The sequence below is a fragment of the Cupressus sempervirens genome, chromosome 7, assembly GCF_028749045.1.
Source record: "Cupressus sempervirens isolate cs-2001-9-10 chromosome 7, ASM2874904v1, whole genome shotgun sequence".
Lineage (NCBI taxonomy): Eukaryota > Viridiplantae > Streptophyta > Pinopsida > Cupressales > Cupressaceae > Cupressus > Cupressus sempervirens.
Window position 1 is genome coordinate 162986953 of NC_143124.1, and position 17233 is coordinate 163004185.

Here is a 17233-nt window from a genome sequence, read left to right on the forward strand (position 1 = left end):
TATTCTTTTATTTATAGCAAACTAACGAGACTTGGACTTGGCTCGGACTCAGTAAGTGTAACTCGACTCGTGACCCAGTTCGGACTCGCTTGTGACTCGGTAGTGACTCGGCAAGGTGATAAAACCCTTGAACTTTAGAGATTTTTTTGATTTAAATTAATTCCATGTACCCATTTTTGAATAAAGATTAAAGACAAAATAACATCATAAAATAGAAGTTCATTTGATCACATACATAACATACATCAATTACGTAACTACAAAGGCAAAAAAATTAAAAATCAGCCGAGTTAGATGAGTCAGCCAAGTCACCTAGGCGAGTCAGCCGAGTCAGGGAAGTCAGGTGAGTTGACCTTCTGAGATAAGGTCACAGGTCATTTTGACCCGGCTGAAGTAACTTGACTTGCTGATTCGGACGACTCGCCCGACTCGCAGCGAGTCTCGTTACTATGATTTATACCTTCTTGTTTTTTAAAAGATTTCTCTTCATTAAAATATAATTTATTTTCTTTTCTTATAATCTGAATTTAGCACCTCTTTCTTCATAACATATTTAAGATGCATCTTTTCAGTTTAGATAGCTTTCTTAACTTAAATTAATTTAACTTTCTTCTTATCAATCCATCTTTAATATAATTTATGTTTGCTGAGTACAACATTTATATTCACTTTCTTCTTAATTAATAATCATTGGTTTAGTAGTGATAACTGCAATTACACTGGACATGGTGTTGCTTTTCCTTTATTATTTCTGGTGATTCGTATATGCGGCAACCTTCAGACCCATGTCGCTAAATCCAAGATCATTCTTTCAGATTTTTGTTGTGAATATTGTTCTTACTCTTCTACGTGTACCTTTGTAACTTAATTGCTGAGAGTTTGCTTCATTCTGATTGTAACAACCATCTTGGAATGTTTAACACGCTAACTGGGTGTTCAATATCATCTTCATCACCAAGCCCTTTACCATCCGATCTCTATTTTGCTCAGGCTTTGTTTCCAATTGATGAACTTCTACTCAATGATACACATGAATCGATTAACTTCCATTCACCTTGTTTTTGGTATGAACAATGATTTACTTTATTCGCTATCACTTGTTTCTATAGTTTCTAATTATCACTTTATTCGAATGTGGCTGACTTCTTCCTATGATATCTTCATATGTATTCTCCTTAAATATGTTCGATAGCTTGTCCTTTTCCAATTCTTTGACTTCAATCGCTGTGTTGGCATAGTCTAATTAATTTTTTTGTCCACACTTAAGAGTAATCTTCAACACATACTCGTTAGATTTGTGTTCGGTTCTATGTATCAGCATTTTACAAATCACAAAATGCTTCTCTGTTTATGATAGTGTCTTGACTTTGTATGCTAGAGAATTTTTTTCATACTTTTGCTTTTCTCGCTCTACAGCCTTTGAGTTATGCTTTGATTTTGGCAACGATTTCCATCTGTATGGACTCACGATGATGGAAGAACTAGGTGTAGACTGCCGCTAATGTCTTGAGTAATTTCTACCATCTTCGTATACCATCTTGACTTTGCGCTATATCAGACCTTTGTTGTCGGTAAATTCTATATTTTAGCTAATGGGTAGAATTGTATCCAAAAAGGCGCGTGACGGTTGAGTCACCCCTTCGGGAAAGTATATGTACATCGTCTGTGGGGACTATTGAGGGGGAGAATTATTATCATTGTAAGCATTGTAATTGTAGTGCCTATTGCATATATGACTAAAGTCGGTGTTATGTGTTACATTTTAATCTACTGAATGCGATAAGTATCCTTTTACCCTATATGGTAAACATTTGGCACCGTTGCTAGTCGAACTTGGAACAAGGAAGTGTTATGAAGATTAATGTCGAATCTGCTTAATAAAGATAGGAATAAGATAAAAGATAAGGATGAGATATGCATAGCACAAGAAGTATTAATTTTAGCACAACAGGTGGAGCAAAGATAGAAGCTTCAAAAGCTTATTGATCGGCATTGAGGGGGTGAAGGAGCATAGATGGAGGGAGTGCATTCATCTAGTAGACTGAGGAGTGTCAAGGAATTGCTCGAAGAAACTCGATAGTGACTAAATTTGGTAGAAGAGACAAGGGAGGAGTTCCTTAACTTGTATATGCCGAGGGTAGAGAATCTAAATGGAAGGGAAGTAACTCCCACAGCTTGAAGTGTCGAAGGAGCACGAGTGTAGAGTGAACTCTTCATTCTTGATACACTCGATGAATAGATACAGGTAGAGTTTCGAACATCACTTGAGGAAGATCCTTTCACACCGGATAATGCGGTTCTCCAAAATAGGGCGGTTGTCCGAAGCAATGCGGTTATGTAGAACAATGTGGCTACACAACAAGTACCACCGACTCAAAAAAGTAGCAATGGTAGGACCGAACGGAAAATATTTGAAGTTTAATGGCAATGGGACGACTGATCCAATTAGACACTGGAAAAGATGTGAAACAATCTGGACGACAAACAGTGTAACGTACTAGGATGACTAGGTTCGACAGTTTCTGGCGACCCTATAGGGTGTAGCAATTGATTGGTTTTCGGATGTCGATCCGAAGAAATTACTACATGGGACAGAAGTCAATAAGGAATTTATAGTAGAGTTCCGACTAATAAGGGATGATAACAAAATAGTAGCACAAATATACAGTATGAAACAAGGAAAGAACAAAACAATCCATGTGTATGCAAGAAGACTAAAGGAGTTGGTGGGGAAAATGGAAAGCCAACCAGCTAATGGGTTAAAGAAAAGATGTTTTGTGGAAGGGTTACAAACAACATTGAAGAAAAAAATGAAAATCGTACTCCCAGCATCATACATAGATGCATATAATCAAGCGATGGATCTAGAGTGAGTAGAAAACTAGCAAAAAGAAAAAAACAAATCGTCGGACTCAAACGATTCATCTTCTAAAAGCAACAACAACGACGAAGAGTCGAGTAAGAAGGTTCGAGCATTGTAGAAGGATATGCTACGAATGAAGGAGTTAAAAAAAGTGAAAAAGAATCCTAACTCGATGAAAGGGGAATTGTGGTGTATGAGCTTTAAGGAGGGCCACACAAAGGGCTTATGCCCGAAGGAACAATTTTACGATATCTACCAAATTGCGGGACATTCCACTAAGGAATGCCCATTCAATATGAAGATGAAGGGACACCAACAAGTGTTACTAATGTAGGAAGTGTCCACCACAAAAGCAGGAACAAACGCAAATAATGACGCAACCTCAGGAGGGTACTGTAACAATAATTGATGCAGACGAGGCGGTAACAATAATAATAATAACAATAATGGGGGCCGAAGTTGGATACAGTACGACTCGAGTGGACAACCGATGATACAATGGTGTGCATGTAACCTCTGGGGCACTTCAACAGAGACTGTACCATGAAGGAAACGCCATAGCTATTATGTAGATGGTGTTGTCTAGGAGACCATGAGAATTCAAAATGCCTAGAACTTATTAAGCATGAAAACATGTGATGAGGAGACACTAGCCATCACTTGCGAGCGAGCACAGAAGGCAATGTATCTAGATGCAGAGAAAGAAAAGAAGAGGCTGTAGCAAGCATGAATAGAATTGGAAAAACAAATGGAAGTTGAAAAATTACAAACAAAAGACACTGACGTCACCTCAAGGAGGAACCTAGCAGAACAAAATATTATAGGTAGGTAATGCAAATGGAAGTTCCTATGAAACTGAATGACGTTTTCACAGTGTCTTAGTTATGAATGACGATACTGAACATGACACCACTCCTAAAAGCAACAGAAGAGACAGGAAAGGATGGTAGCAAAACGACTGTAATAGACCCAATGCTACTGACACTCATTGTGGGAAGACATCCTGTAGTAGTAGAGATGGGTATCCTAGGAATTGTACTTATGGACACAATCGTAGACAGAGGGTCAGGAGTAAATGTACTACTGAGGATATATGGAAAATGTTGGGACAACCTAGTGGCCACCTACATTTCAACTAGTCACTACTGACCAACATTGAATCAAGTCTTTAGTGACCTTGATGGCACAATCTGTAACCATCGGAACACAACCATTCTTATTGGATTTTGTGGTCATCCCGTTAAAAAGAAAAGGGTATGATGCCATTCCTAATAATACATCCTTCACCCTCACAAGTCGTCTAAGGACGATTGTGTGTGACACAGAGTAAGTTTTGGCCACCTAAAAACATGCTAATATTAAGTTAGTAACACATTTAATTATGTAATAAATTTAATTTTAAAATTTACCTTTAACAATTCCAATTTTCAGTAGATTCTAAAAATTGCTTGTGACATATTATGGTTTGGCACAAACATATGAATCTCCTCACCCTCATATATTTGCTTTACCAATCTATTTGGGTGCCAATGACTTGCATCACCAAATTGAGGGAATGGATGATGCACGTTGTCCAAAAGATGTGATCATATCTGGCCTCTACCAATGCACCCCCACCCTTGCAACTTTTGCATTCGCCATAATTACTTGGACACCATTACCACTACTCATTGCTTCTATGGAATCAATGAGAATTTGAGCAATAAATATTGCATCTTTTACTTGCCCTTCACGATCAACTGCCTACAAAAACATTGCCCCTTTGAGGGACACAATAATAACAACAATCAAAGGATGGTTTTTGCAATCTTTCCATCCATCTAAGACAATGGGCACGCCTATTTGAACCCAAGAATCTCTTTTAGGTTTTAGTTGGTTCTCTACATTTTTTTTGTTTAATTGTGCAATAAGGTGGTGCACCTTTCCATATCTAAGGACATGGTAACTAGAAGGTGCATTGTTTATTGGTTTCTCCATCTCCTTGAATATGGGGATCTAACTAAGTTGAATGGAACACCATTCACAAAGAGGCAACATCCAACTTTTTCATCAGCTATGTCTCTCAACTCATTTTGAAATCAGTTTGAAAATCATATTGGTTGTGGAGAACGGATCCGCAAGTTGTGTACTTTATTGGAGGTCGAGAGAGATAATTTATTTTCCGTTGCCCTATCTTTTATGAGATTAGAGGGAGTTATTATTGTCTGTTCCGAGACTGTTTTTCTCTTTTACCTTTCTTTAGTTACATTGACCAGCGATGTCTCGCGCTTTATCTTCAATAGGCCACCCTGCTCCATGGTAGTACTTTACAGTCACTACTTCCTTATCGGCATACCTTGATAACTCATTATTTTCTTTTTCTCACACTTATCTTTGTTATGTAGTATGAAAAGGCCATCTAGTTCTACTAGTTCTACCAATCATTCTAGGTCTATCAGACCTTGCAACAGTTTCTCCCGTCAGCGACAGTCCTCCGGGAGCTCATAGAGATAGATCAGGGATCATGTCCACATGTAGTCTTATCCTTCTGTGACTGATTTGTTTTTGCCAACAAAGGACTCCTAGACTTTGCTTTGGCATTTCTCTGTGCGTTTGTTTTCCCCTTTTTTTTTGTTGTTTTCTATTCTCGGACATCGTTTGGTGCTTTGCTTTTATCAGTTGTCTTGTTGTAAACTCTTAGTCCCATAGACCTTTTGTGGGCTTTTTGTTGGATATTAATAATAATATATGATCGTATCTTATCTAATGGACCTCTCTTGCGGGTGGTTCTCTGTGGTTCTTTTAGATCATCATCCTCCTTAGAAGGCATAGGCAAGAAATGATGTCTAGAGGCTTGGTGAATGGGTTGTGTTACTGATTTTTGTTTCCCACATTAGCATTGTGTTTTCCTTTTGAAAATATTTTCTTAGCATTTTCTTGTTATTTTACAAAGGTTGCTATTTGCCTAGGTGTTAACCCTTTCTTATGTGGCCGCTCACAAATATTAATCCCTTTACTACCAGGGCCCAAGAACTAAAGTTTGACTCTAAACTAGGAGTTGTGCATTGCAAAAATTACATTTCAAACGAACCCCCCACCTCCAGTACATCGTTAAATTCTTGTTGTGTGCCTCCATAAAGGAGACCCTTTATCAATTTAAATTGAGATCTCTCTCCACCCACTAAGATTTGACTACTCATTGTTACACTTGCAATCTATAACAAAAATGAAAAATATCAATTCAAAACTTAGACTACAAAACCTAGAATAAATTTGAAGCTTTAAAATACCTTGAAATAATGTAAGAAAAAGCTAAAGAAAATGGTTCAAATGGATACCTTCAACACTCAAATCTGTCTTTAGGAAAGAATTTGTCACTCCACAATCAATCTTGTTGAATTTCAATCACTTGGCTTCAAACTTACAAGAATGAGAGAGAAAATTAGTGTGAATTGAGTTTGAGAACAACTAAAAGGTTTCTTTTTAGTGTTTTTTGTAAATAAAATAATTTAAAAATGCTTTTTGAGTTGTTTTGGGCCCACAAACATTTATTTACCTATGGGTTCTTGAGGATTTGTGCAGGTCCGCATAGGATGATGCAGTGCAAGGTAGGAGAATCCCCAAAGGAGATGTCCTAGCCCCCAGCAAATAACCACACAATGAAAGATAAACAACAGTGCAAGATCTTATATCAAATCACAACTCTTTATTCATAAAATAACTGATTACATGCAATGTGTCGAGTTGTAAGGCCTTCATGGTGATGGCCAAATACAAAGCAAGTAATAGTTCTGCAAGATCCCTCAAGATTCAATCGAAACCCTAGCAAGTCTAGATCCACACTCTGGTAGAAACCTCTAAGGAAGATCCAACTGGTACTCGCAAGCGCACCAAGCAATCTCCTTGTTTCCCAAGCCTCAGCTACTAGCCTTTCTCAAAATTTGCTCCTCTACCACCTCCTCTTCTCCAAGATGGATGAATAATGACTAAAGACTTCACCACAAACCCTACTTATACCCAACTAAGCCACAAGTCAGCCCAGTAAGCTACAAATTAAATATCCCTTACATTAACTACTTGAAGAGCCTCAAGTTGGCCTCCAACAGAAATTAAATACGAAATGCCTTTAAAGACTTATAATACTTATTAAATACATCAAATTTAATTACCCAAGACCCAAATAGGTCCACTCAACCCCACCAAAATCCCTTAATCATGTAGGGTAGCCAGCTACCCTAGGATGCTCCTGCATCACAAGATCCGCCTGGCCTCGCCAAGATTCACAAAAGGTCCATAAATAACCTTGTAGATCCATGCGGATTCACAGCCATTTACGGACCTTGTGCGAATCTGGACCCGATACGGATTTGGATCCAATCTAGGGGACGGATGTAGGAATCTGGTAACGTAGCTCAAAATTATATTCATACTCAATATACACTGATAGTAAGCAATGGAAAATACTTGTCATGGCTACAACTAATCACCCTGTACAGTAAACACTAATCACACACAAATTTCAATAATCCGATCTGCTAAGAAATTCAAACAACTACTGCGGTTCATCAGTAATCATTTATTTGCTTAATTATATGTTGTACTTTATTTGTTGTGACTCTTTTAGGGAAATAGATTATTGGTGAAAGAGTACGGTAGTTCTAAATGAATCATTTTAAGCATTTAAGTGAAATCAATTATTCTCAATCTGTTAATTATATTTAAGAGCAACTTTATAAACCTGCTTACTTTTCCTTTATGCAGAGGGTTTAAATAAAATCAAAGGGTTGCATGTGGATCTGGATTCTGTTGAAACAAATATTGTAAGAATCCTTGACTCTGATGTAACAAATGTAAACTTTTTGAATTTTCTTTAATTGTATTTGCTTCTTTATTTTTAATGTGAATCATTTTATTCATATTGCTATAAAGTCATCACATTGCCAATGGGGTTTTATACGACTGTTGCTGATGTGAGTTTTGTATTTGGTTTGAACAAACAGGTCTTTGTGAACGTTACTGCAGACTCGGCTCTTGGTGCAGAAGAGCTTTGTGAAGCTTTGAAGGACAAAGGTGTTATTTTTTTTCCAGAGAATAAGTCCAGGTGAATTATATCGGTTATTTTATATAATTATCTTTTTAAATTTTAATATGTTAAACGGTCAATTAATCTAAGTTATTATGATTTATAAAAAGAGATTAACCTTGTAACAGAAAAACATAGACCTCAGTTGCTCTATTGTAATTAGCAAGTGCGATTGTTTGTCTTTAATTATTTAGTAAGGGGTTTCTATTGGGGCTTATGCACATGAAACATAAACCACTTTGGCTTTACACATTTAAAAAATTTCAGTGAAATGATCCATTGTTGTATGAAGGAAAAATAGGTAAAAGAAAATAATCCATTCCTTCCCAAGAAGATGAAAAGCAATTATGGAGAGCAGTTAAGGTTGGGAGAGAATCAACTCATGCATGGACCACCTGCAACAAGTTGGTACAGCTCTTTTGGAAACTTGGCACTGAGAGCAATCAATTCATTTGCATCTCCCAAGTTGCTGTATCAGACCAGATCTGGTTATAAGAGCATTGATAATCACCTTGGAGTCACCCCTGACAATCAACTTTTTGATTTTAACAGAAGAAACTACAGCTAACCTGCCACTATAACTTTCCATTCTGCTTTGTTACTTGTTACTGGACCCAGAAAAAGAGAACCTTCATATATAAAGCTACCAATATCACTTCTGAGAATGAAACTTTTTTGATTTCATTGGGAGGCATCATCAAAATTCAGTTTCAAAGAATTTTAACTTATTTTATTGCCTCTTTTCCCTTTAGTGAGATCGAAAGAGGCGGTAATAATGTAATGGAACTTTTTTAACAAATTGAGACCTGGTTGCACAAGGTGTTTCTTTGTTAAACTTTCCTAATGTGTTAATCTTTCAGATGTGCAATTTATCTCATTGAGTAGGGGGACTGGAAATGCACAAGGGTGTTCAACCTTATTTGGCTGCAATTTATTGTGAGCATGGACCCGATTAGATAAAATAACTGTAACAGATATTGGTAACCGTTAGGCATGAGAACTTCTTTCAAATACTTCAAAGATGATTGCTGGGACAATGGGAAGGATGCTAGAAATGATGGTCTGGATGCACATGTTACCATCACATTGAGGCTTTAACAAGTACAGATTTGCACAGGCTAGATTCTGTTATTATAGATTCAAAATCTCGTGACATGTAAAGATAAGGATGGATTGATACTTCTCTGTTTTTTTAAGCATATTTGCAATTATCAATTTGAGCTGAGATCCCCAATGTAGTGTTGTCTTTGAGTATGAAGGTGTAGATGGCAACTGACGATAAATGAATGAAAAAAAATGCAACAAACCACATTTACATAGTGGGCAATGATCATTTGTTGTGCATAAGATAACATGAATGAAATGATTTTGCCAATGCTGTTGTGATTTATGAGGCAAAATAATTCAACTGTGAAGTTGTCAGTCTAGCGACGGGATGGATAGTTTACTTGACACACACTAGTACGGTGAAACCATGATGCCTACAATTAGACAATCTAGAGGAGTGTGTGATCTGACTAACTAAACTAGTTTGAATTCTTGAAAGATTGTAATGTGGAAAAGATGATATGAAAGATGTCAAAGGAAGGATGTGCATTGTTAAAATGTAAGGCCAGGCTGTTAGAGTGATGCTTGAAAGTTCCAAAACATATAATGTATATACAAAATCCTAAGTGACAAAGATGTGCAGTGCTAAGGAGTGGTAATTGGGTGTTGGTTGATGCCCAGCTTCAATGACATTTTCAAATGGGAAGGAATGTTAAGTTTTTAGCTCAGAAATTAGATAAACAACAATAAGAAAGAGCATAAATATTTACACAAAAGACACAATACATTTATCTTGGGAAAACCCTTCCACTTGAAGGGAAAAACCACCAGCAAACTAATTTTTTTTTTTTTGACAATAAAAAATTTCGAGTAGAAAGCTTTCACTTAATTAATTATAATAGACCATACAATCACATAGATAGATTGAATTTAGGTTCTTCATCTTACACATGAAGGTCTCTTCAAATCCCAAATGTAAGACCCTTCAAATTTCTAAATATTCAACACGTAGATTTTCATATGTATGCCTCTTCACATTATGTATGACATATACCTTTTTATGTAATATTATTTTAAATATTATTACAAATTTCTCTTTCAGTTGAAGATAACTATATTAGTCATAACAAACACATTTCTATTTCACAAAATTAGAGATAAAGATCTCTATCACAGCTACAATTTTCAACACTTTCTTTTAGCAAAAGAGAGATCTTTAGTAAGGCAGGCACACATAGTTGCAACCAAAGATGATACATTACATAACAAATGTTATCTCAGCATAACATAATTCGCCATAGTTAGCGCATAAAATTATAGTCATGTAGTCATACACATGACTTTCACCATGCCTACTCACAGAGGGTGGAACAAAGAGTTTCACCTCAAACTTCTCCTAGAGAAGAATGCATTTCCACCATGCCTACTTGCCAAGGGTGGTCCACCATACCTACTCGCAGAGGGTTTATGAGGGATTTTATCTCAGACTTCTCCCAGAGAAGAATGCAATTCCACCATGTTACTCATAAAGGGTTGTCCACCATACCTACTCATAGAGGGCGGAACAAAAGATTTTACCGCAGACTTCTCTTAGAGAATTATGCATTTCAAATTGAGATTATCTCTCAATATAGACTCCCTCTCAACAGGGACAGTTTGTTCACCATAATAAGAAATTTGATGTAACATCCCTTTGAATGATCTTCAACATAACATCCATATATTGATGATCTCTTCTTATTTCATTTCTTCTTGTTGCAAGCTACTCCATTCACAACCCGCCAAATTTAGCCAAAAATAAGGAACCTGGTGCTTGGTAAGCTCATCTGCAGTAGTCATCTTATTCAACCTGATAGGAAAACACCTCAAATCAAAATCTTGTCTCAGATACACTTTTTGAAGTCACAAATCAAAGATTGGTATATCCTGGTCACAATGATCTTCACTGCAAAATCATATTGAGACTGAGCCTGCAAAATTATTATAATTAATAGTTTCAACTGATAATCACAAAATGTATTACAAAGGTACTATTCAAAGATATATAGCCACAACCATACAAACCTCCTACACCATATTATTCACCTGTCTACAATAACATTTGACAAATATCAAAGGTAAATACATTGATAGAATAAATAAATACTAATCGATGGCAGATATCAAGAGAAAGAAAACAGACAATAGACATCGCAATAGCCACACTAAGAGCATGCAAAGGTTGCATCTTGACTTGTTCCTCCTTCTAGTTCTGCTGCTTACAAAGTCACAAAACAAAATAGTCGTCTCGAGACATTAAAACATCTAATTATTCTGATTAAGGGTGTGCTCCGTTCCAAGAGAGAAAGTAACACCAGAAAGAATGAATTGAAGGCACAATCATAGAATAAAGTACATAACACTTATATTTCTTTTTCACAATATAGAAAATCTTGAAGCATTCCTTACACACAAAGAACAATAAAACTTATCAGATCATTTATTTATGCTTGATTGTCGAAAGAAAATCAAAATGTCTTCTAATGGTGCTACTACTGCATATTATTGTTAGCATGAATGCGGATGGTATTCCTATGGGGGAGTATGTTAGCATTGCTGGAGACATGATTGAGTGCTTATGTGTTGCATTCATGATAGTGCTTGTCATTGATGTCAACGTATACTTTATTCTCTAAAGACCGCTAGAGTTGCAAAGGAAGGTGCGTTCAACGCAATCAGAGGATTATGAGTTAGGCTACGCACATTTAATGAGATATTCAGGTATGTCTAAGAGATGCTACAGTTAATTGTGCAGAGATGTGAAGATATGACAAAGTTATGTGATGTTTTTTGGAAGTAGCTTTCACGAAGAATTTTTGGAAAGTGGTTATTGATAAATGGATTGTATCATTTAGCAGGGATGGAGTTGTGCTCAACATGTTTAGAGGATGGTCAGTGACATGTTCAAGATGCTATGTTCTAGATGGTGAAATCAGATATGTAGTTTGAGCTGACATATGAAGTGTATTCAACGTGTTGTTTCCTGTGAGCCGACTATTGATAAAATAATTATGGAAAGTGTTAATTGTAATGTAACTTGTAATGTAACATCTTAATGAGGTCCTATATTTTTTATTGTAAATTGAGAAAGCCTCAAGGTTGACTCAGTACTTGGTAAAAAGGAAAGATCATTTACATGTGGTAAAGTGTAGTATTGGATCAGTGAGATCATTGTGTGGTTTATGTGAGCTTGAATGCGAATTTGGCTAAGGTTAGAGTAGAGATTGATGTTGAGGATGTAATGTGAGCTTCAAAGGAACCGTATTGGCAAAGAAGAAGTTGTTTAGTCAGTTTGGAACTTGGATAGGTTATCCTGAATATTGTTTGGTGAAGACAGTCTGAGGCTATTTGAATAGTGGGTTCCGTTGTCCTCCTTTCAACTCCTAACAAGGTTGGCACAACTCCTAACATAGTTGGAATTTTCTAACAAGGATTCAAAGTCTCCTAATAGGGACACATATTATTGATTGATTGTATTTCATTGGCTCCTAACAGAGTCCATCCTTTCATAAGGAACTTTTATATTAATACATCATTTTGTGAGCATTATTCCCATTGGGGTTTTCTCTTTGATCAAAAGTTTCCCTAGTTAACATATTTGTTGTTATTGCGCATAATTATCTTTTTATGGTTGTTGCATCTATTGTTGCATGTTTCCTAATTAATAAAGATATTTAGAGTTCTCTCTCTCTCTCTCTCTCTCTCTCTCTCTCTCTCTCTCTCCCCCACCCCCTACTCTCTCTCTCACTCTCTCTCTCTCTCTCCCCCATCCCCTACTCTCACTATCTCTCTCTCTACCACCCCCTACTCTCTCTCCCATCCCCTACTCTCTCTCTCTCTCTCTCTCTCTCTCTCTCTCTCTCTCTCTCCATCCCCTACTCTCTCTCTCTCTCTCACACACACACACACTCTCTCATCCCTCTCTCTGTTCTTAGTTATCTTGGTGGATTCAACTTTCTAACAATTGGTATTGGAGCATCAAGTCCTTCAAAGAAAAAACTTAACAGTTTGAGAAGATCCATGGCTTATTTCAGGAAAGAACATTTGAAGTTTGATGGAATTAATTATGACAGCTAGAAGGAGAAGATGAAGAATCACCTGCTATGCCTAGGTTTGAAATTTTGGTTAGTCACTATAAAGAAAACTTTGGCAAATGAAGGTAAACTTGAATCTTTTGAACAAAATGAAAAAGGTCTATTCATGCAGAATATGCTTTCCATAGAAGCATTGTTGTCAGCTCTTCTTGAATTTGAATTTGCAGAGGTAAAATCTTATAATCTTGCTCATGAAATTTGGATTGCTTTATAGAAAATATTTGAAGGTGATGAATATTCTAACAAGGCTAGATTACAGTGTTGGATATGTATGTTTCAAGATGCTAAAATGGAGGAAGATGAAACTATAAGAGGTCTCTTTGGTAGAATATTAAAAATTGTTGTCAGAATAAAAATTGTGGAGGTAAAAGGATAGAAGATAAAATTATATGAAAAATCCTGAAGAGTTTGACGCCTTCTTTTCGTCAGAAGGCACAGATGATTGAAAAATATATTCCTTGCACACCTAACTTTAAAAGTGAATATTCTTGGAAGTTTATAGACATTTTAATTGTGGATGAAAACAAATGGAGAGTTGCCTAGAGTGGAAACTGCTTTTAGTGTACAAAGAGACAGACCTACATTGACAAGAAGTGCGAGTACAATTGGAGATTATGGTAGTTGTAGCTGAGGAACAAAGGAGATAGAAGATAAGAAGATAAATGAAGGAATTGCCCTGCTTATGAAGAGAGAACCTAAAGGTAACAAAATTCTTGTTTGTTGGACCTGTAAAGAACTTGATCATTATTCTTCTAAATGTCCCAAAAGAGAAAAGATGTTTAAGCCAAGAAAGCCTTACAAGTCAAGAAGTGCGAGTACAATTGGAGATTATGGTAGTTGTAGCTGAGCAACAAAGGAGATAGAAGATAAGAAGATAAATGAAGGAATTGCCCTGCTTATGAAGAGAGAACCTAAAGCTAACAAAATTCTTGTTTGTTGGACCTGTAAAGAACTTGATCATTATTCTTCTAAATGTCCCAAAAGAGAAAAGATGTTTAAGCCTAGAAAGCCTTACAAGTCAAGAATACCTAAGAATTGTTTGTTTGTTAATGAAGATAATGAACTTGATTTTAAGATGGTGATTTTCCTAGATGATAGTAATGATGAGGATGATGAGATAGAGTTTGCTGCTATTAAAGAAGAAAGTCCTGAAAAAGAATTAAAGAAAGAAGTAAAAGAAGAAAGAGCATTAGTATCACAAATTGAGAAGAAAAAGTCTGATTGGATTATATATAGTGGTTGTTCCCATCGTATGACTGGAGATATGAACAAATTTGTGGAATTCAATAGTTATGATGGTGGAATAGTTAGAGTTGGAAATAATGCAACATGTCACATATAAGGAAAGGATCTATTACTCTTGATGGAAAGACTAACACTGTTACATCCCAATTTTTGACCTAATTTGAAATATAGTGATTGAGGTTCACATGAAATCAGTTGGCAGTTTAATTTTTTATAATGTGGCGAAATGGTAAGATGGTTAATCGTTATGATTTCAAGTAAAGATAACATGCTAGTTGATCGTTAATCATGAATTCATGGAATTGAGATGAAGGTTAACCGTTATGATTATTTATGATTAAATAATTTATAATTTAACTACGGAGAATTTCCTTGGAAGGAACATGTCGAAGGGGTGGAAGCATTGTTAGAAAAGAATTAGGCAGGAGCATCACCATCATTGAGAAAATGGGTTGAGGACCTGGTGACTTGAAACATGATACATTTGTGGGACCCGCATGAGTTATTTAAATAAAGAAATTGAGAAAATAATTGGTTTAAAAAATAAAATGTATCTCAAAGGATTTTAATTTATTTTTCATCATATTATTTTAATAAATATTTATATAAGTGCATATAATATAAAAATAATTTGGCACCATTATAATTTAATAATTTAATAACATGATGTTTATATGTACATATAAGATTTTAATAATATTCGAATTATAATAACGTTTGAATTATTATAATTTTTGAATTACAACCTTCCAACTCTATTCTTTCCAATTTAATATTCTTTGTTTTTAAACGATAACACTTGGCAAAATAAATCAATATAATATTCAGCAATTCAAATGGTCATATAATCTTTCCAACTTCTCTTCCAACCTTTTATTTTTCTCTCTTTTGCAATCGATTTAATACTTATGGGCATATAATCTTTTTGGTAACTAGTGGGAGCCAAGGATTCATGTTTTCTCTGCATTTAAGAAGCCGTGAGAGAGATAGTTGAGAGAACTTTTTTCTTGAAACCCGACTTCTTCCTCATTCTGTCATTATGAATGCTAGTTCTTAGATCCGATTTCATAACCCTCTGCAGATATATGTATTGACGTCTTGCTTATGTTGCCGTACCCATTTCTTATTCTGAAGTAGAAGCCGTGAGAGGAGATGGGGAAAGAATAAACTGCATGCTGGCTACAATCTTACTTACCCTCTTTGCCACCTTCAGCATCCGTCTATGCTTCCAATTACAAGCAGCATTTCTGCCATGGTACTTAGCCATTGAGGAATAGACATTTTGTATTTTGGATACGTTTGCAACATCCAAAGGAGGACAGATTTTACCAAATTCGATTTGCAAGTTTTTAGACACATTAAGAATATTTAACAGGTCATGAATTAATTCCCTACATTTTCATTTCTTCCTTTGTTTGAATGAAAGTTCTACTGCTGCTGGCTAGGCATAAAAGTCCATTTATTTTCCTAAGACTGTGATCATCGTATGTAGCTTGCTGACAGACTTCAGAGAGTTTTGGATTTATATCAGGTTATGGTGTCCATTCCCAATTATTGATATATTCCTTTGTTATTGCAAAACGATTTCCATAGTTACAGTTGAAGATTATAACTCTAGGGAGCTGCTTACCATTAAGCATAGTAAAGAATCCATATCATCAAGAGTTGTTATTACTACTTGTTATCAGGATCGGGATGGTATTATTTCAGCATGTTTTAAAGAATTTAATATTTCAAATCACAAATTATGAAAAAGATGGAAGTACAGAATCATTCATATTCTAAGCATAGTTGTATACTCTTTATCATTTTCCTTTTGTTTTCTGAATTCCATAACAGCTAAATTGTAGTTACAATCACCAGATAAAATCTTTTTGGAAAAAGTTGCTGAAGTTGCAATAAAATCATGATAAGAATCAAAGATATTTCTGCTAGTTTTTAAGAACATAATCTTTGAGACACAGTTTGAGATAAGCTAGAGCTTATAATATTCTTTTACCAAGTTATGGATCAATAGAAAGAGCAGGTTGCTCTGAGACTTCTAACACCTTGGAATGGTGAAGAGGTGAGGAGTCTGTAATGACTTAGAAAATAAAAGTTAGATATGATACAATTATTCTAGAATAATGAATAAATAATAGCTCATGCATTATCTTGTTATTGTAATCTCCTTCTGCCAAGTCGTATGGTGTGATAAATACCAAGATGCCTAGTGGATGGCAAGATGACCCCTGTCTACTTTGGGTAGGGAGGGTCTTTCTCGATAGAGATTGTATGGGGATAAGATTTGGTCCAAAGTTGGGTGGTTAAGCCTCTGACAATATTTCATCTGTCCATAAGTTGTCGGGCGTGGGTCGAACAAAGATAAGCTATGCATCTAAATTTTTAATCGGAACAAGTATCTTTACCTTTATGATGTACATGCAAGATGAAGGTAAGAATAATTGCGTTATATCATCATTATAGTTATTTTTACAATTCGTTGTGAAGGATAGATTTATCCGATAAATTGATATATCAACTTCCATTTATATGAGCATATCTCCTAATTATGTAATTGGAAGGAAAGGAATTGGAAGCCCTAAATGATTTAGTGGTAATTGGAACTCTAAATGTTACAGCCGTATCGGAAGCCCTAATTGAATTAATGACATTGAAAGCCTTAAGTGATACCGAGATAACTGGAAGCCCTAAATGAATCAATGGTAAATGATGCCCTAATTGATATAGTGGTATGTGATGCCCTAATTTTAAATATAGTGGTATTTAATCGTAATCATCATTTGATTTTGAGATAGTGATTTTTAGATGATATTCGTCATGTGATATTGTTATAGTGGTGTTTGTGAACTAACCCAAGTGGTTGCAGAAGCATCCCTAGTT

The 17233-nt window shown here is 35.7% G+C and overlaps 1 protein-coding gene across 6 annotated transcripts in view; it reads left to right on the forward strand.

Annotated features, from left to right (window-relative positions):
• LOC149546021 (putative low-specificity L-threonine aldolase 2) overlaps positions 1-17233 on the forward strand; it is a 216195-nt gene that overhangs the window by 167962 nt on the left and 31000 nt on the right. For 5 of the 6 annotated variants that reach the window (XM_089790955.1, XM_089790958.1, XM_089790954.1 and 2 more), the window contains 2 exons: positions 7604-7662; positions 7843-7943. In XM_089790955.1, the coding sequence (XP_089647081.1) occupies positions 7604-7662; positions 7843-7943 (160 nt within the window). The remainder of the gene's footprint in view (positions 1-7603; positions 7663-7842; positions 7944-17233) is intronic. The other variant, XM_089790957.1, reaches the window with a different exon arrangement.